Source organism: Ceratotherium simum, chromosome 13, assembly GCF_057802395.1.
Source record: "Ceratotherium simum simum isolate JZ-2026a chromosome 13, ASM5780239v1, whole genome shotgun sequence".
In the NCBI taxonomy this organism is placed as follows: Eukaryota; Metazoa; Chordata; class Mammalia; order Perissodactyla; family Rhinocerotidae; genus Ceratotherium; species Ceratotherium simum.
Genome location: NC_141912.1, coordinates 53,540,588 through 53,566,039, shown reverse-complemented (window position 1 = coordinate 53,566,039; position 25,452 = coordinate 53,540,588). Strand labels below are relative to the sequence as shown.

General features: G+C 37.0%; 1 protein-coding gene across 2 annotated transcripts in view; it reads right to left on the bottom strand.

The window, feature by feature from the left end:
• TINAG (tubulointerstitial nephritis antigen) overlaps positions 1–23,670 on the bottom strand; it is a 92,142-nt gene extending 68,472 nt beyond the window's left edge. For both annotated transcript variants that reach the window (XM_004424008.2, XM_087438728.1), the window contains exons 1-4: positions 23,316–23,670; positions 16,259–16,322; positions 15,509–15,598; positions 9,948–10,062 (exon numbers count right to left, since the gene is read on the bottom strand). In XM_004424008.2, the coding sequence (XP_004424065.1) occupies positions 9,948–10,062; positions 15,509–15,598; positions 16,259–16,322; positions 23,316–23,670 (624 nt within the window). The remainder of the gene's footprint in view (positions 1–9,947; positions 10,063–15,508; positions 15,599–16,258; positions 16,323–23,315) is intronic.
• Between the last annotated feature and the right edge of the window lie 1,782 nt (positions 23,671–25,452).

The window sequence follows — 25,452 nt, the reverse complement described above, 5'->3', positions numbered from 1 at the left end:
AAGCTAAAATTTTACTTATTTAAAAGTTTTATGATTGTGCATTGAACAAGTTAGACTACTAATCCAATATCTTGCAAAAAAAATACTTCTGACAAGTATATGATAGCTTCAAAGAATAAAGGAAAATTTAAAATGCACATGTCTGCTTGAAAGAGTATCCATCCAAAATATTTATAAATTTAAATTTTAATGTGAGAGTTCAGCTTTGATTTATAGAACAATTATCACCTGATAAGAAAGTTATTAATGGGGCTGGCATGGTGGTGTAGTGGTTAAGTTCACGCACTCCGCTTCAGCGGCCCAGGGTTCGCAGGTTTGGATCCTGGGCTCAAACATACACCACTCATCAAGCCATACTGTGGCGGCATCCCATATATAAAATAGAGGTAGTTGGGCACAGATGTTAGCTCAGGGCCAATCTTCCTCTTTTTGCTGAGCTAACAGATGTTAGCTCAGGGCTAATCTTTCTCACCAAAAAAAAAAAAGAGAGAGAAAGTTATTAAATCCTGAGTTCTATTACCAAAAACACTGCTAATTAGATGATGGAAGAAAAATGCCGAAAATGTCAAGCAGATCACTGTGGAGTGCCTTGGTGATAACTTGAAGAGCAGTAACAGAAACTCAGGTGATTTTAGATTCCTAGGCCATTAGATTAGCCACACTGCAGAACCTTAGTATTGGAGCAGAATAAATTTACTGCCCTGAGCAGATAGTTTCAGAGATATAGATGAACTCTCCAAAGGAGTCTTTCTAATTGGGACAGAAATACACATATCTTATGCATTACTCATACCTTCCAATTTTATTATTATTGGCTTATCAGTATGCTTTTAAGCCTTTATAATACTAAATCACCTCAAGTTTCCAGAAAAATAGGTGGAGTATCAATTGTTATTTTAATTTATCACTTTATAATTCCAATTTCATAACATAGCTGGGTTATTTCCCTTCTGCTCTTTTGAAGCAGTAAGGATATAACCATTACTTCAAACACATTTCAGCAGGGTTGAGTTATTTAGAATTTGACTTCCACATTCCAAAGCCTACCCTTGTCCTTTGCACATGGGAGGTATTCAATAAATATCTGATAATAATGAGGTGACACATATCTATCTGGTAGATTTCATCTCTTAACAAAAATCATTTTTTCCCCTGTAGGCATGCTAAGTTGAATTATAATAACAGCATGCATTTGATGCTTTTATGATTTATTGTTTAAAAATAAAAAATATGAATGGCTAATCCTTCTCAATAAGGCAATAGAGAAACAACAAGCAAAATGACATTTTTATTGAAAATATGTTTATCAACCCACTAAGCCAGATCAATTCATGAAGCTCATCTATTGGATCTGTCAGGATTTTTACCACCTATTTAACATTGCTTTTTCTAAAAATAAGCCCATATGATTTGAGGCCCAACAGACACATATAACCTTGTAATTTTGTTTGCCTTATGGTATCAGATAATCTGATCTAATGAAGAATGAGCAAATTTCATACCCCATTATTCCATAATTATTGCATTCCCCTGTAAAGTAAGAGTGTTTTTTAAGAGCTTATAAATAAAGGCAAGCATCACAGAATAACAGCTTTTAGGAAGTGGTAATAGGTCTGGCTTCAATGAATGATACTTTTTTTTTTTTCAAAGGATAGCTTAATAAAGCAAAATAATCAAGAGGATCAGCTGAGAGTGACAGAAATTCCAAAATGACAGTGGCTTAAATAAGATAGAAATTTATTTTTTAAAAAGATTGACACTATTACTTGGGGCCGGCCCGGTGGCATAGTGGTTAAGTCCATGCACTCTGTTTTGGCAGCCCAGGGTTCACAGGTTCAGATCCCGGGTGCAGACCTACACACCTTATCAAGCCATGCTGTGGCAGGTGTCCCACATATAAAGTAGAGGAAGACGGGCACAGATGTTAGCTCAGTGCCAATCTTTCTCAGGAAAAAGAGGGGGATTGGCAACAGAGGTTAGCTCAGGGCTAATCTTCCTCATCAAAAAAAAAAGGATTTACACTATTACATATGTGCATTTTTAATTCTTTTAATTGTAATGTTTAAAAAATTTCAGTCATAATCTAATTATATTTCCAAATTAACATTAGTCAAATTTGAGGTTAAATTTGAACAATCTCCCTGCTTCAATATTTCCATTTAGAAATCAGAGATTAAAGATATTGTGAACAAATATAAGAATTAAATGCAATGGTGAACACTGGAGAATTTTTTACAATAATTCCTGCATTTATTTGAATCAAAATCTCTAAAAGAGTAATGCAAACATAATCACAGAGCAACTTGAGAACAAACTAATCAAATTCAGGACATTCTGGACATTCTTAAAAGGAGCTCAAATCTACATAATATCCACTATGTGAATAAATTCCCTCTATCTCTAGTCACACTTTCCCCCACTTAAATTTGGATAATCACAGTGACCTGAGAATCAAAAGGCAACAGAGAATATCATTCTGTTCTGTCCTTCATAATCCAAGGTCAACGGTCATGAATACCAAGAAATTTCTTCTAACCTAGTTGATGTTGGAGAAGAAAGGGCTAATTTTCTGGGTGCTAATGTCAAAGTGAATATTTCATCTTCAGCAATATTTGCCTCCATGCCTTACCTGTGAAAGAGTTATGCGTTGCTATTTCTCTAGTTTGTATTTGTAGAGTCATTTTTAATGATGTACTTCTTGTAAATATCAATATTCAGTGATCACATTATGGCAGGTACTGCCAGTGCTTCTCCTCCCGCTTTCCATAGGCTTTCCCTTTGTTCATAGGAATAACAATTTTAGCTCAGCACACGCCAGCTCAGGAAAACGACTACCCTCGGCTACAAGGTGTTGGCCGCATTACTAAGTCCTGGCCTGTGGGATGTAAGCAGAAGTGTCACTGGGAGCTTCATTGATCTTTTTTTTCTTTTCCTGCTGGCAGGAATTTGGGTATTATAGATGGACATGGAGCAGTCTTCTTGAGCCATTATATGACCTTGGATATAAGGGCTCTGGAAAATGGAACAACAAGAAGGAAAAAGCCTGGGTGTCCAATGCCACAGAGTACAATTCTAGCACAGGACCACCCATCTCAAGATTTGTTGGTGAAAGATGAATTTCTGTACTATTTAAGCCACTATCATTTTGGATTTTTGTCACTCTCAGATGTGCCTAATCATAAATAAACAGCACACATAACTGACATTAAAGCTTCTCGGGCAATACCATATTTCACTGAACCCAGGACATCATCAAATGCAAGAAGCATCCCAATTCCAGAGGTGAAGAAAATCTACATCTGGAAATTGATGAAACTCTGATATTTCCTAAAATGAGTTTCTTAGAACACTAGTTCTGAGGAATTGTAATAGATAATTACAAAAGAAGGAGTTGATTGATCAAACGATTCTGAGAAGCACTGGTTTTGAAAATTAGATTTTTATCCTCACTGTAATATTTTTTATAAACTACCTAAGTGTTGTGAGGCTCTAAGTGGAAAAAATGTACATGATTTTAAATGTTCATGACTCAATGCAAAGTATTTTATTTTATTTCATTTCATTTCACAGCATTTTTATTGTGAAGCAGATCTTAGGACCAGTGTTGCATGGAACTACGTGAACTGAATAGACCCAGGCTTGAGGAGGCCAGACTATAGGTGCCTATTTTAAAAACATACCAAACCACCTCAGAAATCTACTTTTTAACAGCCCCAAATATTTGTTCATAGAGAGGAAAAAAAATGAATTTTCACATTTCTTTTTGAAGATTTGTCCTGCAGTGATCAATTCAGCCCCACGGTGTTGTTCAAGTCATGTTCAATTATATCACAGTGCTAGGCATCAGACTCTGACGAGTATAGAAAAATAAAACTGAAAATTCGGAAACTGATTTGAGAGAGAAGACATTCATTCTGCCACAAGTTCAGCTGAATATGGGGTGAGGCTGGATGTATGTTTTCTAAAGCTTGCTGAAGAACTTGGGATTCCACTCTGAGAGGGAGGGAAAGGAAGGAAGGAGAGAGACCCGAGGAGACATAAGCAAATGCCTTGATGCTCTTTGAATTTTAAAACTCTAATTCAGAGACAGCAAGTACAACTGGCATCCTCTTGTGTCCCTGGCTTCCTACCTACAGGGATGAGAAGATTCTGAGATGAGCTGAGAGAAATATACACTTAAACAGACCTCACCGTGACATCGGGCCATGCCCCTCTTCTGTAGCGTCATTGACACCTACTGTATTTTGGAAGCCTGATGCCATTTGCCTTATGCTCGTATATGTAGGAGCTAAACATGAATTTTATGGGAAAAACAGTCATTTTTGTTTAATATTATATAAAGAACATAACTCTACAACTGTTTTTTTACCTTTCTAGTCAGTGTTTTGGTTTTTACAGAAATTTCTGTTGACACAGGTGACAAATATTGGAATCAAGTAGATGTTTGTTCAGACGAGGTTATTGCTAATCAAATCAAAAATTTTAATAACCTTTGAAGGGTAATAACTAGACTTGGTAATATTCACTTTGATTTTTTCCAAAGGTACTTCTCATCCTTCAGTACTTGCTATCATTGAAATATATTTTGGAAAGGAAAAAACAAACTCCTCCTATTATAACTAATGACTAGAGAAATAAATCTAATCAATCAGCTGCTATGTGCTATCTAGACAATGATAAAGTATCCAGATCATTAAATAAATTTTCATTTCTCACCTCAGTGATCAGTGGCTTTAAAAGTTATTATATAATATGTAAAATGCTATTTTACTTTAACTTCCAACAAACCATAAAAAAAGACATTATTTTTCCTTTGTTAGTAATGCCTACTAAAACACACTTAAAATCATTTATGTTGAGTGACTGAGAAAAGATATTGTACTAGTAAACAATGAGGTTGACAAAAAAAAATTTTAGAACATTTTACATACATCAACCTGATATTATATAATACAGTGTATCTAAAGGATTTAAATGTTATGCCAGGCTTCTTAATGTTTTAATAGTTTCCAAATAGCTCCACCTTAGACGTGATACTTCTCTGTAATAGCTCTGGTAACTTGATTAACTCCCTGGGGAATCAACGATAAAACTATAAAAAACAAATTTTAACTGAGCCAAGTATGAAAATGAACTCTTAATTTCCCCATTTCTGTTTGAAAATAGTATTTTTCATTCAAAATAGTTGCAATATTTATAATAGGAGATAACACAGTGAAGATTCTTGACTTATCTCCCAAATTCAAAAGCACATGATCATTATGCCTGGAAAGACAATAAGGTGCAGAGTTGCTGACCTGATTTGATTTGATTTGATTTAGGAGCATAGTAGAGGAACTTTCACATTCACCAGAAATAGGTAAACTCCATCAATGCCAATAAATCCACAGCTACACCTTTGTTTATGAAGTAAAATGCTCCCAATGATGAAGCTTTGGATCATTTAGTCCTCACAGAACTGACTTTCAGAATCCTGCTCTTTTCCTAAGGTCAATCCAAGGGGGAAAGAACTTCATATACCACATAATAACATTTCTTGCTACTTTACTGTAGTCAGAGTGCTGCACTGAGCTCTTCTCATTCAGTGTCTCATGGAACTCTTACAAGCTTATGAGCTGGGCACCGCTGTGATCAGCATTCCACAGAGGAGGAAACGGAATCAGTCAGCGGAGGAGCCGGATTGAGACCCAAGCACACTGGCTTCAGAGCTCACGTCCGTCATGGTGTGCACAATGGTACCTCAAGTGTGATCACGCTGGCCTACGCGTGTCTTTTAACGGATTTCGACTGTGATGCTTCTGATGGCTCAGAAAGAGCTCAGTCAATGCCAGTTTTGCATACAATCATAATGGCTGGTTATCTCCATTGTCTTCTTTCTGAGACACTGAGAAAGTTCTGTTTTATCCCTGAATACACCTCTTCTCCCTCTAGCCCTCTTATTTCAATATTTTAGCTTAAGAAAGCACTTGCTAAAGTGTATTCTTTGGCACCTAAGTCCTGTAGAATATCAATAGTCCTTATAAACAACGATAAAAAGGTTCTTTGATCTCATGAATTTAGGAAACACTGAGTGAAAAAAAGATTAATGGAATAAGGGTTCTCAATGTCTTCAAAATACTAATAAATAGTGTGAATCTTCAGAAGGAAAATATAAGGCACCATTTCACAAATTTATTTGACCGCAGATGGGACATCTTTATTTCCAGAGCATCTTGCAAAATTGGCAGTCCATGGAGCAAATGTTGAGAAATATTGAAATAAGGTTTGAAACGTGTCATATCTTGTTTTGTACCAAGGAGATAAAGGGCTTAAAAAGCAGAATTTAAAATTCTTGTGGGGAGCTATAGTCCTTCTGAAGGCCAGTTCCCAATCAGTCCCATTGTGAGTCTATCCGTGCAACACACAAAGTTTCAATGGACTGGCAAAGAGTAGTTGATTCATCTAATCATTCTTACCATTTTTAATGTAGAACAATTTGGAACAGAGTTGTCCACTCAAGACATTACTTCGATTCATCTCAAGATAACACCTTCAGGAAAGTATCAAGCATGGATTAATCAGCCACCATTTGTTGACTTGACACTAGACATAATTCTAAAGTGGGTTGAAATGAGTCTTTATACACTGTAAGGAGTTGCATGGTCTAGGCAGGGTCCCCCTCAGCCCTCTTTCTTTCCCATTTTTTTTACTCCTCTCATCCACTTTGCTTATACCCAGAGAGAACAACAAGTTTATGTTTCCTTTTGCCTGCTCTCACTTAGGATTGTCATCCAGGAAGAGCATCCCCAAAGTCCCCAAGTTAGTTTTTTCCAACTCCCACTATCAACATATTTCTCTTCCTTATTATTACTAATCACACTCTACAGAAATTCATTTGAATTAAACCACTTCACAGGTTACACAGATTTTTCAAATTCATATGATCATAGAGCTCTTCGTACAACATCTATCGATCTTCCTCTAACTCATGTGCAGCAGACACATTATGGGAATCGTGACTTAACTAAGAAATAAAGCCAGGAAACCAGACAGGAAAGAGAAGAACTTTCCCAGGAATCAGGCGTGACTCACAGCTCATCTTTCCCACTCAGGATAAAGAATTTCCTGAACCCTAACTCTCATCCAGGTAATGTAGACGAGGAAAGGGAGATGCTTTGGGGTGGGAATGCAGTGTATTTTCTCAGCATGTCTAAAATCATACCTCTGTTGACAATTACCTACCCTAACTGTGCATATAGACCATTTTACGTTGAAAATGATACATAAAAAAAGTTTGGAAAAAAGTTATCCAGAAGCATACGCACAAAAAAATAACTTATTTTCACTGTACTCAGAGGCACTTTGATGTATTGGGGTATTTTCTATGTAGTCACCAGGATATGAATTAACTTGGTTTTTGGATCTTCCTGTAGCTACCAGTTTAACTCAGTTCATATTGACTTCATGTTCTTCCTAGAAGTACTTGTTATATTTCTGATTTTCTTATGTCTGACCAGATATTAGGACAACTCCAACACTAAGAAACTTTTTTGAAAGGCCCTCAATACCTAAGCTACGGTGCTTCAGAAATAAGAAGCTATTTCCTTGCCTTACGTCATAAGTGGGTAATAGAACTCTTACAGGTCACCTGAATTTTTCTTATTGCCTTCCTGGAATTACTTGGCAACTGCATTACATTAATTCATAGCATTTTGGGTAATTTAAATTCTCCAAAAGTACTAATCATTAGGATTTTTCGTTTAAATATCACCAGAGTGGTATTTATGCAAACAAGTTTGTTATGCAAACAAATCTCTAGCAGCCAATAAATGATTTAATATTAAATTTCTTTTTCTATGATACAGTCAGTGGCAACTTGGGAAAGAAATTTACCTCATTTTTTCTAGAATATAAAACATTCCAAGTTGCAAAAATCAAAGCTTAAGAGGGAAATGTTACAAATAATCTGGAGGAAATGTATACAGACACCCAAATGTGTATTTGGCTGACGAGGGTCCTCAATAAAAGCAATGGCAAAAGCAAGCCTTATAAAAGGGTGAATTGATTCTTAAACAATGCTGCCTTGTTTTTTCACAGATGAGGACAAAAATGAAAAGGAAAACATGTAGAAAAAAAATAAATCTTTTACAGTTGATCATACAGTTAGGTCACTAAAAACCATTAATCTGAGCCATACCTCTAAAAATTTTATATCTTATCGATTGTAGGAAAGAACCAAAAATATATCTAAGCTGATCATTTCAGAAAATTAGCTCTGGTTAAAAGATTAAAAAGCTTTTGCTATTTTGAACCTGGACTGGCCAAAGCTAACCGATTCTACTGGAACTCTAGGGAGTATTTTTTGAGGCAGATCTTTTAAGATATCCTGGTTCGGCAATCTAAGTAATTTGGTGGTGGCTTTTCACCTCTCTCAATCTCCCTGTGACTTAACTTCTCTCAGTCTCAATTTTCTTGTCTTCAAAATGTGGAAAATTCAGTACCCACTACATCCAGTTGCTGTGGGAATTAGATGAGATAATGTATGAAAGCGCTTATAAGAGTGCTTAACACACAAGTACTCAATAAGTGGCAGCTATTATTATTTTTTCTGATACTGGTTATAATTTAGCAGGCCCTACTACTGGAATTTGAATTGGAATAATAACTCAAGGGATTACATCTCTCAAAAGCAAAGCACATTAAACATTTAATGAGAAACCTGTGGATTTATAACTCATCCAAGAGCAAACAACAGCCCTGCTTGCTCAGAGACGCTGAGCGCTTCCAGGCAGCCAGGAACCTGACATCTTCATTGCAGAGTGAAGAGGCTCCAGCAGCCTGAGAGCCTCGCTCTGCCCTGGGCATTTGTAACAGGCCTTGAATACAATCAACGTCTCAACTGGAAATGGCTTTTCTGAGAGACGCCATATGTCGGGTGATAAAACTGCCCCTCTCTGAGTTAGAGGTCTGTGATACCAGAGAGGTAGAAGCCTCTTTATGCAAGTTACCTATTTTCAGAGGACAACACCTCTTAAAAATGAAAGGGAAAACCAGTACAATAGTACACACCAAGCATAAGAGTGTGAGGAAATGATACAGTTTCATGAAGGAGATTACCAGGTCATCAGGCAAATTTGAAGATGTTCTTCTTTTTTTTTTGTGAGGAAGATCAGCCCTGAGCTAACATCCATACTAATCCTCCTCTTTTTTTAGCTGAGGAAGAGCGGCTCTGAGCTAACATCTATTGCCAATCCTCCTCTTTTTTTTCCCCAAAGCCCCAGTAGATAGTTGTATGTCATAGTTGCACATCCTTCTAGTTGCTGTATGTGGGACACTCAGCATGGCCAGAGAAGCAGTGCGTCAGTGCGCACCCCGGATCCCAACCTGGGCAGCCAGTAGCGGAGCTGGTGCACTTAACTGCTAAGCCACGGGGCCGGCCCTAAAGATGTTCTTTTAATGGAAATTTTGAGGATTTTCGAGGACAAATCTTTACCAATTTTAACATATATGTCTGCAGTTACTAGCATTTATTTTATCCTCATGCAATAATGGATAGATCAAGAGACATTAAAACAGAGTTCATGAAATTTGCAAAATAACTGTGTTTACTTAAATAATGAAAAATAAGGACAACTAACGACTTTCTTAAGCTTTGGGTCACTGAACAACCAATAATCAGAAACATGAATTTCTATGAAATCATTAGCAATGTAAATGAACGCACAATTGATCTTGAAGGTAGGAGGCTATATCTAATGACATTAAGTGAACTTTCAAAGTCCACAGGAAACTTTTGAGGGATGTCACAGCGATGTGGGGAAAGGTCTTTATTTATATGACAAAATTGTAACTCTGAAAGCTCAAAGCTCACTATTTAAGTTATTTAAAATTGCTTTAAATGCACATATGAACGCACCTATACAAACACACACACAAACACACACAAGTCAAACAGAGAGAACACTTACTGTCACTTCATTCATCCTCAGAAGCATGGGGCTAGGTGGCAAGGTGCCAAGACGATATCTGAAACCTTCTTCTAAAGTCATTGCCCAGAATTGGCTGTAGTTCTGGGCTGTCCATCTGCCTTACAAATGAAAGAGAAAAATCTGTACAGGTTATGTAATATCATCTTTGCAAATACACGTTCATTTATATTTCTGAAATTATACAAAAGCAAATCTCGCAAATTTGGAACTATTACTGCAAGCTAGATATTCTTTGTATAAATGACACATTATTGGTTACTCTAAGAGTGAAGCATACGAGACACTTTTCCTAAATTAGGTCTCTTTCAATTATTTTAATGACTCAGATGAGGGACCTAAGGCTATATCAATATAGATTAAATTTAAGAATATAGAATCTTTACAAACTGTAAAAGGATTAAGTGGTAATAAGGCCAATATATGCAGTTTCTTTTAAATGTCATTAAATGCATTTTAGAAAGAAGCTTGAATGTACAGAAATGTACTTATTGATTAAATAGGGTATTATGTTTTATTTATAATTTAGGTTTGAAAAGAGGTTGACCATATAAAAAGAAGTGTCCATGAAAAATAGAGGATAAAATAGTTATACTTTAAAAGATTATATCAATACTAATTAATTTCATTGAAATATTCTATAATATATTAAATTAATTTGTAAGTGCCCAGTAATCTTATTTATTATTAACAATAATATAAATTCAATTGATGTGAAATTAGAAAAAAAATGCATTTTTTTCTAGAGATACATTTTGTGCCTTTTATAGAAAAGAAGCTTTATTTTCAAAATCTAATATTGAAATTTGAAGACAACAAAAATCCTTAAGAGATGATAGCAGATAAAAAATGAGAAAGACAAAAGTAATTTAATTATTGCTTGTTTGAATTATCTACAACTTGAAGGCAATATATTTTCAGTACTTAAGTCAAATCTAAACTTTATCTTGTTATGTTTATCACCTAAATTGTTTAGAATGTGATAAGCTCTTATGAATGATTGAAGATGCAACTCAATTTTCAATAATATGCCTAGCAAGTTAATGTTTTCTTTTATAAGATCTGTTAGTTAATGAAACATTAAGCAAGTGTGAGCTACAATTTTGAAGTGCAATCTCCATCACCCAAGGAATTTCAATAAGGAAATCTCTGACTATATTAGATATTGCAATATTATTCACGAGAGTAATAAGACCAGGCTTGGGCAAAATTATGACATCAGTAAAGTATGCTTTTGGCACTCTACACTAGTAGTTTTCAAACACTAGATCAGAGACATTTAATTAATCACTCAATTTAGTGTGCAAGGATCGGAATTTTTAAAAAATAAAATAGAATATAGGAAAATAATATTAGAGTTTATCGCATATAGTGAGAGTAAGCACTGTATATATGTATCTGTGTATCTACGTGTATAGATAGATGATAGATAGAGTGTATGTACATGTTATGTATGCATAATAGGTCACGAAGCAAAATGTAGGTTTTATTGTGAGTTACTCTCAAAAAAGTGTAAAAGACATTAACTACCCTACACCATCCTCTTTGACCTAGAGTCATCACTTTCCTTTTAATCCAAATTTAGCATTTACCGAATATTCTTAATTTATCTATCATATTCTTTAGTTAACACTGGGAACATAGAAATAAATAAATTTCTCTGCCCTCACGGAGCTCATACCCTAAACAGACTGCAAAAATAGAAATGCCTTCAGTACGTGTCATTTATTAGCAGTAGGTCAAAATATGATCAGAGTAGAGGATTCACACGTAACTCTGTCTGAAGGAGTTAGTACAATTTTTTACAGAAAGTGAATTCTGTGCTCAGTCTGGAAGGATGAAGATGAGTTTAGTGGTCACATGTGAAAGCAGAGAGCATTTACCCTAAATAAAGGCAAATTGGAAGCAAAACATGCAGGTTTGAAATTGGGTTGCACATTTAGGGAATAGCAGAGAAGAATTTGGGTCAGATTATTATTTATGCCCAGGAGTATAATTCTATTCTATAAGCACTGGAGTGTCAGGGAGGATTTCTAAGAATGTGATTGGCAGAATCAAAGCTTTGTTTCAGAAGGATAACTATGAAAGTATAATGGATTCGTTGGAGTTTAGTCAGGCTGCAAATAGAAAGAAAAGTCAGGTCATTTCAAACTCGGCTTGATTAAAAAAAGTGCGCTAGAATATAGCATAGGAATAGAGGAAGTAAACATCTAAAAGAAACTTTGAATGAGAGAATTATAAGAGCCTAGTGACTGTGAGTGAAGAGGAAAGCAGAATCTAACTCACTTCCGGTTTTCTAGCTTGGTGGACAAGGTGGAGGGGACACCGGTAACCAAGGATAGGTCAAAGAGGTGAATCCTTTCCTTCGGGGTATGTTGATTTTGAGAAACCAGAGAAAAATCAAGGCCAAATTATCCAACAGACTAGATTTTGAATTCACAAGAAAAATCAAGTTTAGAGATGCGATAGGTTAAAACAACCACAAATTACTGTGGCTCTTTCCATCAAGAAGTGGAGTCTATTTCCCCCACCTTTGTATGTGCGCTGCCCTAGTGACTTGATTCGCCCAACAGAAAGCAGTAGAATTGATGCTGTGCAACTTGCAAGCTTAGGCCTCAAGAGAGGCCCTTTGTAGCTTCCACTCCTGTTAGAGCACTGTCATTATGTACAGAAGCTAAGGCTGGCCTGCTGGAGACTTGTGGGCCCACCAACAACTAGCACCAACCACCAGACACGGGAGTGAGGCCATCTTAGACAATTCAGCCCCAGTTGAGGCCTAGACGTGTGTAGACACATGAGTAACCCCAGGAGAGACCAGCAAGAGAGCCTCAGCTATGCCCATCCCAAATTGCTGACATGAACAAATGAGAAGCTTGTGGTTTTAAGCCGCTAAATTCTGGAGTGGTTTGTTGCACAGCATCAGATTACTGAAATGGTTCTCTATCTCCCTCTGTTCTATTAACTTACTGATTATTACTTGTGCTACTAATTTGGCCCTTATATACTGCCCTGTCATTAGAAATCCTTTTACAAAGTTATGACATGTCAACTCTTTAGCGAGACTGTAAATTTCTTTAAGACAGAAATTATTTATTTGTATCCTCAGCAGTGCCACAAGGGAAATGCGTGTTTTGTTAATACTAGCTGATTACATTAAAAATAATACAGGGAATTATTCAGTAGCGAACCTACTGAAGTAGGTTATGTAAAATGAATAAAGACCTGTATCTAAAACACTAGCGAATTGTGAGAAATAAATGCTTTAAAGCAAAGATTGTACATATTTGTATTTAGGCTATTTTAAAAAGCACTTAATAAATATTGAATGATGCAATATAATTCTGCTTTCACATATGAAAACAATTTGAACATCAAGAACAGAAAACATCTGAGAATTAGAACTGTCTTTTAAATTCAAGGACATTTCCCCCCTGGTAAATAATTTTAATTTTACTCCTTTTCTTCATAGCTTGTCTCTTTTACTTAACTTTTTTTTATTTGGTCTGTGTATGTCTCCTTTTGCTTCAATTATACTTTACTTTTTATTCTTTTAAAGTCATCTGTGTTTGCTACTAAAAGGGAAAGCTCATGCCTCTTAAATAATCCTGAAGGACTCTCGCAATAAACAAAGGAGGGAAAGGAAATCCTTCCTTCCGAGGAAGGCAGCATTCTCGCCAGCTCCTGGACACCGACATGCACTTTCCCTCCACATTGCTTTAGACTGAGGTTTCTCATGGATTCTGTGACAGTGGAAAGGGAGGCTGCTTATTATGACTTCCTGGAAGTATGTTCTTGGTAGGCCAAGCATTTGAATACTTCTAGGAAACTGATTCAGATAATTTCTCATGATGACACATACTCTTATGTTCTTTTTTTTTTTCCTGCTGAGGAATATTGGCACTGAGCTAACATCTGTTCCCAATCCTCCTCATTTTTTGCTTGAGGACGATTAGCTCTGAACTAACATCTGTGCCAATCTTTCTCTACTTTTGTTTATATGTGGGTTGCCACCACAGTGTGGCTGATGAGTGGTATAGGTCCATGCCTGGGATCTGAACCCCAGGCTGCCAAAGCAGAATGCAATGAACTTAACCACCACACCATGGGGCCGGCCCCTCTTATGTTCTTTTAATGATTTAAATATCACTTAAATGCAGAAAATTATAATTGATTTTTCCTAGAAATATTTAAAATGTCATTGCATTATCACCAAAAATATTGGTTTCAGATATACACACACACAAAGAGGAATTGAGAATGGTTTAAGAATATTAATGTCAACAAATGTGACTTTCTGTATTGCATATCTTCCAAGAAAATACTTTGAGTACATTGAAATTCAGTGTCCCCATTGTGCTTGGGAAACATACGTCTTATGTGTGGAAGGAAATGATATTTCTAATTTTTAAAAATATGTTTCAGGATTATTTCACTTTTATAGTTGCTTGACAATAGACCTTCTTATGTGAAATCTTTTCCAGAATGTGGAAAATGCTATCCAGTGTGTATAGAGATTTGATCAATGGCAGTGGAAAATTCCTGAGGCAGATAGCAGCCACCCTATCCCTCTTCCTTTTGGTTCAGTAAAGACAGCCAGTGTTAGCACCTCCATCTTTTTTTTTTTTTTTGTGAGGAAGATCAGCCCTGATCTAACATCTGATGCCAATCCTCCTCTTTTTTCTGAGGAAGACTGGCCCTGAGCAAACATCCGTGCCCATCTTCCTCTACTTTATACGGGATACAGCCACAGCATGGCTTGACAAGCGGTGCGTCTGTGTGCGCCTGGGATCCGAACCTGCGAACCCCAGGCCATCGAAGTAGAACGTGCGCACTTAACCGCCGCACCACCGTGCCAGCCCCTAGCACCTCCACCTTAATTCCTTCTATGTAAGTGGACAAACCACGTAATTTATTAATCTGTTGGAGAGCATCAAATAGTTATTTCCTATGTTTAAGGGTCCATCAGCCCTATATTTAGTTTATTAACAAAGGAAGGGGCTCAACCTGTCTTTTGACTCAATTGTAAGTGAAATTGGCTAGATATCAGTCATGTCAGTGAAATTGTCTAGATATCAGTCATGTCAGTGAAATTGTCTAGATAGACTGGTTACTTGGGGGATAGTCAAGATAAAATACTCTTCTCTTAAGATTCTACCCAGGATAGCCGAGCATGTGATTGGCTGCGTCAGGAGAGCAGCAGAGAGAAAGATGGTTAACGTGAATAAATCAATTTTGCCTACTTCCTGATTTTGCCTGAATACTTATCCAAACTATCCCTTACTCACACCATGACACTGCTCCTCCTAGACAATTCAAGACCATGCTCTATATTTCTTCTTTGTGCATGTTAATTTTTAATTATTTAATGTTCACCTCTGTGCATTCCAATTTTACATGCCTTTCTCCCTCCTTTTTCATTTCTCTCCCATTCTTTCTTTTGAAATAATGGCAATTTTTAGAAGTAAATAATAGGAAATACATTGTTTGAAACTTGAGGAGTAACTGAGAGTACCAAAAAGCCTATAAAGCAAAATTTCTCTCACCCATAGTCTCCTTTATTGACAAGTTCAATTAATTCTGGTTGAACAAGGCATACATGCTGGGAACACTTCCATTGCTGTCCTGAGCATGTGCTGCAAAGATAGAAAAATTACAAAAGTGGCCTGGCCTTTATGGAGTACACTTATAAGATTAGTAACCAGAGTTGCAGATCATTAAGGCATAAAACATATTTTTGATTAATGTTAGCCATATGACTACTTGATTCTTAGCAAAAATAAATCATAGCATGTACATTAGCTACCACTTAAATGCTTTTATCTTCTACTCCAGACAATTAATAAATGAAATGACCTCACTTTCATTGAAGTTTGAAAACAACGGACAATTTAGATAGTAGATTCAATGCATTTGTATTCAGAAACTTTCTGTAGTACAACCCTTTTAAGATAGCCTGTTTTTATATGCAGCTACTGTGTTCAAAGAGACACGTCTTGCCTGTAGTATATCAGAATGTTTATAATTAAGAGGTGTGTTTTAGGCAGGCCTGCTATATGATGAATGCCCACTGTCATGAACATCAAACTGAAACATTAAAAGATATATTCATGATTAGGTTTTTCAATATTCATTAAAATTAAATATGATTATAAGAAGCTACAGATATGTGATATCTTATGACTTCCAATTCTATCTGTATTTAAATATATGCTTTGTTTCAGAAATATTCTGTTCATTTGACGAAAACATACACAGACAGTAGAATTCAGTTCTGTGTCACTTAAATTTATTACCAAGAGTTGCAGTTTTCTTTAATTACTGATCCTTGTTCATAATGTCGACCATCTCTGAAGCAACCTGTCAACATAACACATCAACAAATGAAAATTCTAAATTGAGTAATAAAGTGCATTAACATAACAATTAACCTAAAATTGTGTTTAGTTTTTCAAATATGCAAAAATATTTGGTGCTGATCTGATGGAAATCCACATCTGGGTTGTGTCAACGTTTATATATCGAACCTTCTGGGCTTGTTCCATAAGCTTTTATCTTTAAATTGCATATTATTTTCCAACAGAGTGGATTTGCAAAGCGTGGAAACTAGACACCAAGGAATTAATCACTAACCACACTCAAAATGTGTTTAAGTAGGTAAACAATAAAACAGTATTTGAATAAATTTATTGCATTTCTCATTTTAAAAAATCTAATCACGTCTCATAAGTGAATATGATTAATTGCATATGACTAGAGTAAGGAGCTCAAAGTTTTGGACCAAAATGTGAACCTATTTTATGAATTTACCTTACAAAGATTAATTCTATTTTTTCTTCAGGATTTGGATCAGGAGAAGAATTCATGAAACCAATAAGATTGTGGCCATTTGTGTTCTAAATTCAAATGTTTCTCAACTTTTAACTGAAACTAATTGTTAACTAGTTTACCAGATCCTATAAACTCCTGGAAAGATCAACTATCATCGTATGAAAACCATAAGTAAGATATTGTGAAAATAGCAACCTGGTTACAAATTAAATCCCTTTCGAAACTATAATTTACAGAAATTTAAAATTCATGCTGAATTAGCAAAAGTAGCAAAATTCACTACTTTGTCACGTGAAAACTTTGTTGACAGAAACATGTAATTGATAGATCATATCAATGGCCTCTAATTAAACAAGATGAATTCTAACTTTTTATTCACATAAACATAGGGGAAAATCTACACGTTTAGAAAGCATTCCAAGGGATCTGATTTAACTATTAGACACAAGGTCACAAAAGCTACTCATGGAATTAACTATCCTCTGATTTTTCAAAAAATTGTCTCATAGGAAACATTGCACAACTTTCCCACTTTAGCACGTGCTATGTGTTCACAGTTCAACATTTTGCTTAATGAATCTAAAATCTCTATGTATTTGCTTCTATTCACCTCTTTCCCATGAGTTTTTGATGTTCCACAATAATGGGAAGAGAGAACTCCTCTCGCCTGGATCACGGGCTTCTTGATGTAGAAAACTCAGGGGAGGGCAAAGATTTAACTTTAAATCAAGTTCAGAGTTTTAATTACTACCCAAGATTAGACACTTTTAATAAATGAATTTACACTACATTTGTAACTTAAAGAGACCCTTAAAATTTTTATTACCTAGGAGCAACAGAAAATTCACGTAACACTTCAAGTTTTCATTCAGAGTCAAGGGAAGTACTTCCCTGTTTGGTTTTAAAAGGAGAGTTGGGGGCAAAATCAAAGCTGATTTTTAATCATACCCCATGAATCTGGCTTGTCCCACATACCAGTTACATAGATCAAGGGAAAGGAAATTACAAAAGTCCTAAGGAAAAAAGACTGTCCTTTCTCTGACCTGTACTCCAGCTAGTAATTTTGAAGTCAAGAGCATACCATCACCAGGCCTACACCAAATCATTAGTACTAAGTCTAGTGTTAGCAAAAGTTCCATTTCTTGGTCCTCCTTTCTTAATATCAAGTCAGAGTTGACTATGAGAAACTATGTTTGCTGTAATCTCACTTGAGAGCAGGCCTCCTGAATAAAAACTGTAATCAGTTAATCTGGGCCTGGTCAAAGTGCTGATAAAGTGGAGCCCCAGCTTCTACATGGTACAGAGACACAGTCCACTCCTTTCCTATACTCCTTCCCAACCCCAGTGTATTCCTCATTCCCTACACAGCGTTTAGACAGATCTCTTAAAATCTAAGTAGTGTCACTCCCTTCTTAAAGTCCTCAAGTTATTCCCCATCAAATTTAGAATAAAACCAAACTTCTTACAGTGACCTATAAGGCTTTAGCCAAAATATCTCTGCCCTAATCTCTGTCCTCATCACTCCTGTTGTGCTGGCTTGGGGTGTGGTTCCCAGAGGAAGGAAGGATTAACATGATAGTAGTGAGGAAAGAGAGAAGCAGATGGACATAATTCGGAGGTAAAGCAAATGGGACTTGCTCATGGATTGAGTTTGGGGAATGAGGAAAAAGAGAAATCAAGGATGTCTCACTAGGATTTTGGCTTGAGCAACAGAGGGGCAGTGAAGCTATTACTGAAATAAGGAGCAGGCTTATAGCAAGAAATCAAGAGTTCTGCTTTGCATATTTTAGATTTACGTTAAATCTAGGTTTGACATCCTAATGAAGAATGTCAAGTAGAGTGGTTGGTGGAAGGCCAGAGTTAAGTCAAGGCTGGAGCATGAATTTGAGAGACAGCAACGTACATATTTTTTAAAGCCTTGCGACTAAATAAGGGTCCATCTGGGAGAGTTTATATAGGTAAGAGAAGGCCATCTCGGACTGAACTCAACACGCTCCAGCCAACAGACATTCAGAAGAGGAAACTGGGAAGAAATGGCCTGTGAGGAAGTAGGGAATTCGGGAGATGGTGGAGTCGTGGAAAGCAAAAGAAGAAAGTATTTCAAACAAGCAAAGTAATCAACTGTGTAGAGCACTGCTGAGAGAGGTCAAGAAAAGGAGAACAGACATCTGAAAATTGCCTTTGGTAAAGTGGATGTGAACAACCCTGCCAGGAGAGGTTTCGGTGAAGCAGCAGAGGGAAGGACAGCCTGTAGGGATGGGTCGATGAGAGACCCGGAAGTCAGGAAGCAAAAGGCTTCCTTCAGATATTTTGCCGTTTAAGGAAAGAAGGAAAAGCAGCTGGTTGAGGGCAAAGAATCAAGGGAGGACTTTTCAAAATTGGGAGCTACAAAAACACATTTTGTAAATTGATAGTTAATCCAGGAAAGAAGGGGAAAAAATGGTGCTTTAGGAGAGGGTGGGGGAAGGAGAGAGAGAAAAGGGGCAGAAGAAGGAGAGAGAGAGAGAGAGAGAATTGTGAAAGTGAAGATCTTGAAAAGATGAGAGAGGATGGGATTCAGAGCTCAAGAGGAGGGATCGACTCAATGTAAACAGTAACCCACATGGAGGTAGGTTGAAAATTATGGTGGTAGAGAGATGGGAGCATTCCTGGTGGCTGTATTTTCTTAAGGAAATGTGCATGAAGCACCTCAGAGTGAGTTAGTCAAATTGGTACACATACAGCATCTTGAAAAAAAGTTATAACAACTGCTGAAATTAAGGGAGTTTTGCAGCTCTGACAGCCATTAATACAAAAGTAGGCAAGTCAGATATTTGGAGAGTGAAATAGTTGGCCTGTTGATTTGAGAAAAGATGACATGGTGGCTGTCATTTATGTTCAAGTCCTTCATCATCATGTGTCATAATGTCTGTGCTGGTCTAAACTTCACTTCAAGGAAGGCAGTTCTTTGCTCTAATCAGGAATCCACATCCCAGGGTGGTCAGGAGCGTTCCTCCTGAAAGACCAGGCTCCAGGGCCGCTGCTCTGAGTGCTTCCGTTATCCACCTTTCGATGAACACTCAAGTATCAGTATAATGAATGTCAGCAATGGGCTTGCTTTGGTAAAATTAGTGGTTTGCTAATCAGCATAATGGATATAAGTAGTTAGCTCTTATTGGCTAAGTGAATAGTATTCAATTTATGTCGAGTAGCTAAAATATTTTAAAGTCACGTCCCACTCTTATACCCCATGGTTTGTATCTATCTCTTAAGGTAAAAAGCCTTTACTCTTAGACTCGCTGCCCTAGGATTGATCTCTCAAAGGCCCTGTGTCCAGCCATGGGGTAGGAGGGTTTCTCATTCCCTGACACTCACTGTAAGAGTTGGACCTCCTTAATATTATCACAAGTGCCTCCAATAAGTTTTTCATTCAAGGTGGATGTGGAAACACCTAAAAGGACAGGAATTTGAGACTTTGTGAAGCTTACAGAGGTTGTACGAATTGGTTTATGTCTTCTTACCAATGTATATACTTTTGTAACTATCAGTATACATGGAAGAATTTGGACTGTGATTTATCTTTATTATAATGTGGTTAAGGAGGTTTTAAAGGAGTGGCTCACCCTCGTCCAACTCAAATGTGTCAGTGGCTTACATACATTTTTTACCAATGTGAACATAAGAGTTGTGTGTAATCAAATTAGCTTAGGGCTGTTCACAACAGATGGTATACTAGACTCTTTCCTTAAGATGTGCTTACACCAAAAGATTCCGTCTGGAATATCCACTCTGGTTCTATTTCAAATTCTATCACTTGTTTTCTGTATCTGACATTCAAAATCCTCCAATTACTAGAAGTTACCACCAGAGATGGGGGAAAAACACAGAAGGAAGATATTTACCGTATGTCCAACTTCCAGTTTATACAAAAGGGACATATTTATTTTTTTTAATCCGTAAGATAATGTACATAGTTTTAAGTCACGGGTTTAAAAAGAGCTCTTGGGACAGTTGCAGTATAAAGAACTAGACAATACCATGTAACTAGATAACTGAACAATAATATTCAGGGCTGGCCCGGTGGTGTAGCCATTAAGTTTGCACATCCTGCTTTAGTGGCCCAGGGTTCGCACATTCGGATCCCGGGTGCAGGCCTACTCACTGCTTATCAGGCCATGCTGAGGCTGCATCCCATATAAAGTAAAGGAAGATGGGCACAGATGTCAGCCCAGGGCCTAGCTTCCTCAGCAAAAAGAGGAGGATTGGCAACAGATATTAGCTTAGGGCTAATCTTCCTCAAAAAAATAAAAAAAATAATATTTACTAGATTAGTGAATGACCAACTTAGCATCTCAGAGGAAAGTCACTTTACATGTGCAAAAAAGTTAGTATAAATAACATACCATTGTCTTATTATTTGAATTCACTTTCCAATATTGTGTAGTACTATTTTCTTTCAACTAGCCACTTTCATAAGCAAGACAAAAGAAAAAAATTACCTTCATGAGAGCAATTATAGTCTAACGTGAACTTTTGCTACCCAATAAAGTGAATAATTGCTTCCTTCCATAATGACTGGAATAAAAACTATACCTGCAACATAAGTTCTACCTAAAACATGACCCTAAACTAAAGTCTTAGTAAAATTCTAGCTCTCAGGCAAAAATGGACAGTGAAGAGGTAACAATTACGTTTCTAAATGGGCTACATGTTTCAAATAAGAACCGACTCGAACACTTTTTAGCACATCAGGAGCGCTGCAGCTTATATGTAATGACGAGACTCAACACCCATGAAGCCGACCCTATTCCTACTTAAGATCTTTTGATGAGTTTTCATAACAGAACAAAATCTCAAACTCTTAATATGGCCTATAAATCCTGGCATAATCTGACCTCTACTCACCTCTCAAACCTCATCTCATGTCACCCCCAACCCTCCACTGATCGTTAGTCTCCTGATATGATAGCCTCCTTCCAGTTCCTGGACCATGCCAAGCTCTTCCCCCTCAGATCTGCAACACCTTCCTGTCAACTCTTCTTCAGGTCGGTTTGCTTCTCCTCATCCCTCCTGCTGTCTTGGCTTAAAGGTCTTCCCTCACTGACCCCTCCACCCAGGCTAATGGTATATGTTATCTTACCTGTTAATGTTATATTCTGACGTACTCAGTCACAGCACTCTAAATGTTACCTTCAGAGAATTTATCACAATTTGAAATTGCACAGCGAATTTGTTAAATATCTTATACCGCCTCCCAACATGACTGTCACTTCAATGACAATACTGTAAAATCTTGTCTTTTTTCTTCCTCATTGTTTCCCCAGCACTAAGCAGAATGCATGGCACAGTAGAGATAGTCAATGAATAATTATTGACGAATGACTGGATCTTCTAGTAGAGTATCTGCCATTCTTTAGGATGAAATAAATGTTTACTGAGCTATTTATTGGTAAAGGCAAAGGCCTGGGATAAATGACAATTCTGTGAAAATTTTAACATAATACACGTGTTTTAAGAAGTGTTTCCTCAATTTTCAAACAAAACGACATTATTGAGAAGGAAAGCAATAACTTCTGGATTTTGAAATGAGGTCTAGATTTTGAAATAAGATACCAAATGCTAGTTTATTCTAAATTATCTTCTAACTATAATTTCTAGTCACTATCACCCATGCAGAGAATGTGACAGAGGTCTATTAAACCTGCATTTCTGCTGAGATTTGACATAATGGGCAACGGAGAAATAGAGCCTCACGTAACTGTAGCAGTAGAGTTTTGTTTATGTTTTTTTGCCAATCTTGGATATATCAGTTACTCAGAATCTATAGCTGTTCTCCTATAATTGGACCAATACAGTAAATGCCACCATTCTCCTTATAAATTATTTGAATTTTTTCACTCAATCTTAGACTTTTACAATTATTCTATATGAAGCCCTCCTTTGTTTTTAATAGTTTAAAAAAATCTCAGATTGGCAAAACAAAACAAAATGAAAATACACATGAAGAATCTATTTGATGTTGCTTAGGCAGGGTGAGTGGCTGACTTTATTTTGCTTTTGCAGTGGTTTCAGTGGCATTGCTATGCCACAAGTTCTGATGCTAAGAAGTCCATTAGTCCTGTGAAATAATAAGTAAAATGTTACATGACTCTGCAGATGATCAGGCCTGTGACTTTGATGAGATTTTCTAAGTGATTACATTCAAAAACTTGAGAGTCTTGCTGTCAATACATTTTACAAAGAACCAAAGAGTTTTAAGTAATTCTCATGTAAATTGAGTGACTGTTCAAAACAAGATCCAGATAAGCATTCATGGCCATCACACCAGAACTTTCCTGAAGGTGCTAGTATGATGCAGTTACCCTGCATCTAAACCAAAGCACTTTAACAATCCAAAGGAATTTATTCTAGTGATTGCAATATTGGAAGGAAGGAAGCAAGGAAGGAAGGAAGGAAGGAAGGAAGGAAGGAAAGAAAGAAAAACAGAGAAAATGTCAGTTTTTGTTATGAACTAGGATAATGTAAACACATTCCCAAGCCTACCTTCTGGATACCAAGACTTTGTATGAGGAGGCCATTCTTTCTCTTCACGGCAAAATGACTTGTAATCAGGACAGCAATCAGAATTTTCCCTTTCACAGAATTTGTCACAGTAACACAATGCATCGGCCTCAAAGAAGTGAGCGGCACAGCCATCATCTCTGTCTTCACAACAACCAAAACTTCTACAGTATTGTCCTTTGGAAATGGCTCTTTTGAATCGAGTACCTTCCAAAACGGTTTGATTCCTAGTGAAATCAGCTCTTGGGTCCACTTGTCTTTGAGATAAATACTGTTTCTCCATCCAAATTTCTGTGGTCAGATAAGAGAAGATTAAGATCTTATATCCAGTCCACATTCTCTAGAGGCCGGTATGGCTCCCACTTTCTGTTATATCCAATACTCTCGGCCTGGGGGCTTCTCCTTGGAGCCAGAATTCTAATCATCAAGATAACAGCCTGAATCCTGAAACTGATCCTTTGCTTGAACTGAGTATACTTCTTGTAGTTAAACATTAATCAAGAATTTCAGCGTTTGCCCAAGATAATGCAAGTGTTAGAAATAGACCACTGTCATTCCTCCAAAGTTAAAAATTGATAATATTTAATATCACGTAAAAGTGCTCATTGCCACAAAAATAAACACATAAAATCTTATGCATACGTGATATATTGAATATTGCTTGCCTCCAAAAACATCTAGATTCTTAAATCAAAACCTCTCTGGAATACACATGTCCCAAATTATGGCTGCAGTAACAACGGGCAAGGTGTAGAAAATTCAAAAGTCAAAAACACAATTATTTATTTCACCCACTTGCATGGCAACTAAAATCCAGGCTCTCGTGAGGTTGCCTGCCAGGATGGGTCAGATCAGTAACAGTTGCTCTCAATCACGCCCAGTCACACACTGGCTTGATTTGCCATCTGTAGCCCATTTATCTACCAGAAGCAATTTGATTTCAAGGCTTAGTGGTGCCTACTTCAGCTAGAAATTCCCCGAGGGGGACCTTAGTTCTCTCTACCCAAGTCCCTACTTGGCATCAACGTAGGAACCTGCAGTTTCTGGAAGGCAGTTTCTAGTCAAGAAAAGTCAGTACTCTGTGCTAAAGACCTGCAGGGGGAGGGAGTTGTGAAGAAAACTCAAAGGTCACGATGTCTTTGGTGTTTCTGTAGAGCAGAGCATTTACAGTGGGGTTTGCTCTGCTGCATTTATTCATTAACTACAATAACTCCCTTTGGATTGGGGATAAGTAACCAGCAGACGATGATTCAGCAAGAGTGGTTGGGTGGCCTAGTGGAAAGGACTTGTCTTGATGATCAGAAAACCTGGACTCTGGTCCCCGATCTATTGCTGAATCGGCTTTATGACCTTGGGTTCACAATTTGCTTCTCGGGTTCTCAGTTATTTTCCTATAAAATGAAGATCTTCCTCTCCAAGGCTAATTCATAAAGCCAACCCTTCAAACTCGTTCCCTGACTTTGCTCCAGAAATTATTCAACTCACACTTTTATCTTCATTATTTCACTTTCTTCTGGCATCTTCCTCTCAGGCTGTAAATGAATGCAAGTCTCTTTATCTTTTTTGTTTTAATTTTATCTCATCTTGGTGTCCCTCTTCGTAATCCCCCTGTCTCTCCAACCCAAAAACTGCAGCCTCCACTTCCATGCCATCCACTGTGTCACTAACTACTGCAAAGTGCCATCTACATTCTCACCTACTTTCACCGACGACCTCCTAACATCCAATTCCCATAGATTTGTGGGTGCATCTTTATCATATGGGAGTCTTCTGCAGCATTTAGCACTAGATAACAAACTGGTTAAGGATGGGGGTCTAAGAGTTAGACTAACGGAGTTCAAATCCTAGTTTCACCACTGTCTAGCAGCACATCCTTGGGAAGGTGGCTTACTCTCTCTATGCCTCAATTTCTTCATCTGCAAATTTGGATAATAATATTTATTACCACATCAGGTGGGTGAGAAATTTATATAAAATAATGCACAACGGACTTAGTGCATCACACATGCTAAATAAATGTTAGTTATAATTAATTAAATATATTCTCCACCTAGAAACTCTTTCCTCCTTTAACTTCTCTGCTTTCATTCTCTCCTGATTCTCTTCCTATTCTTCATAA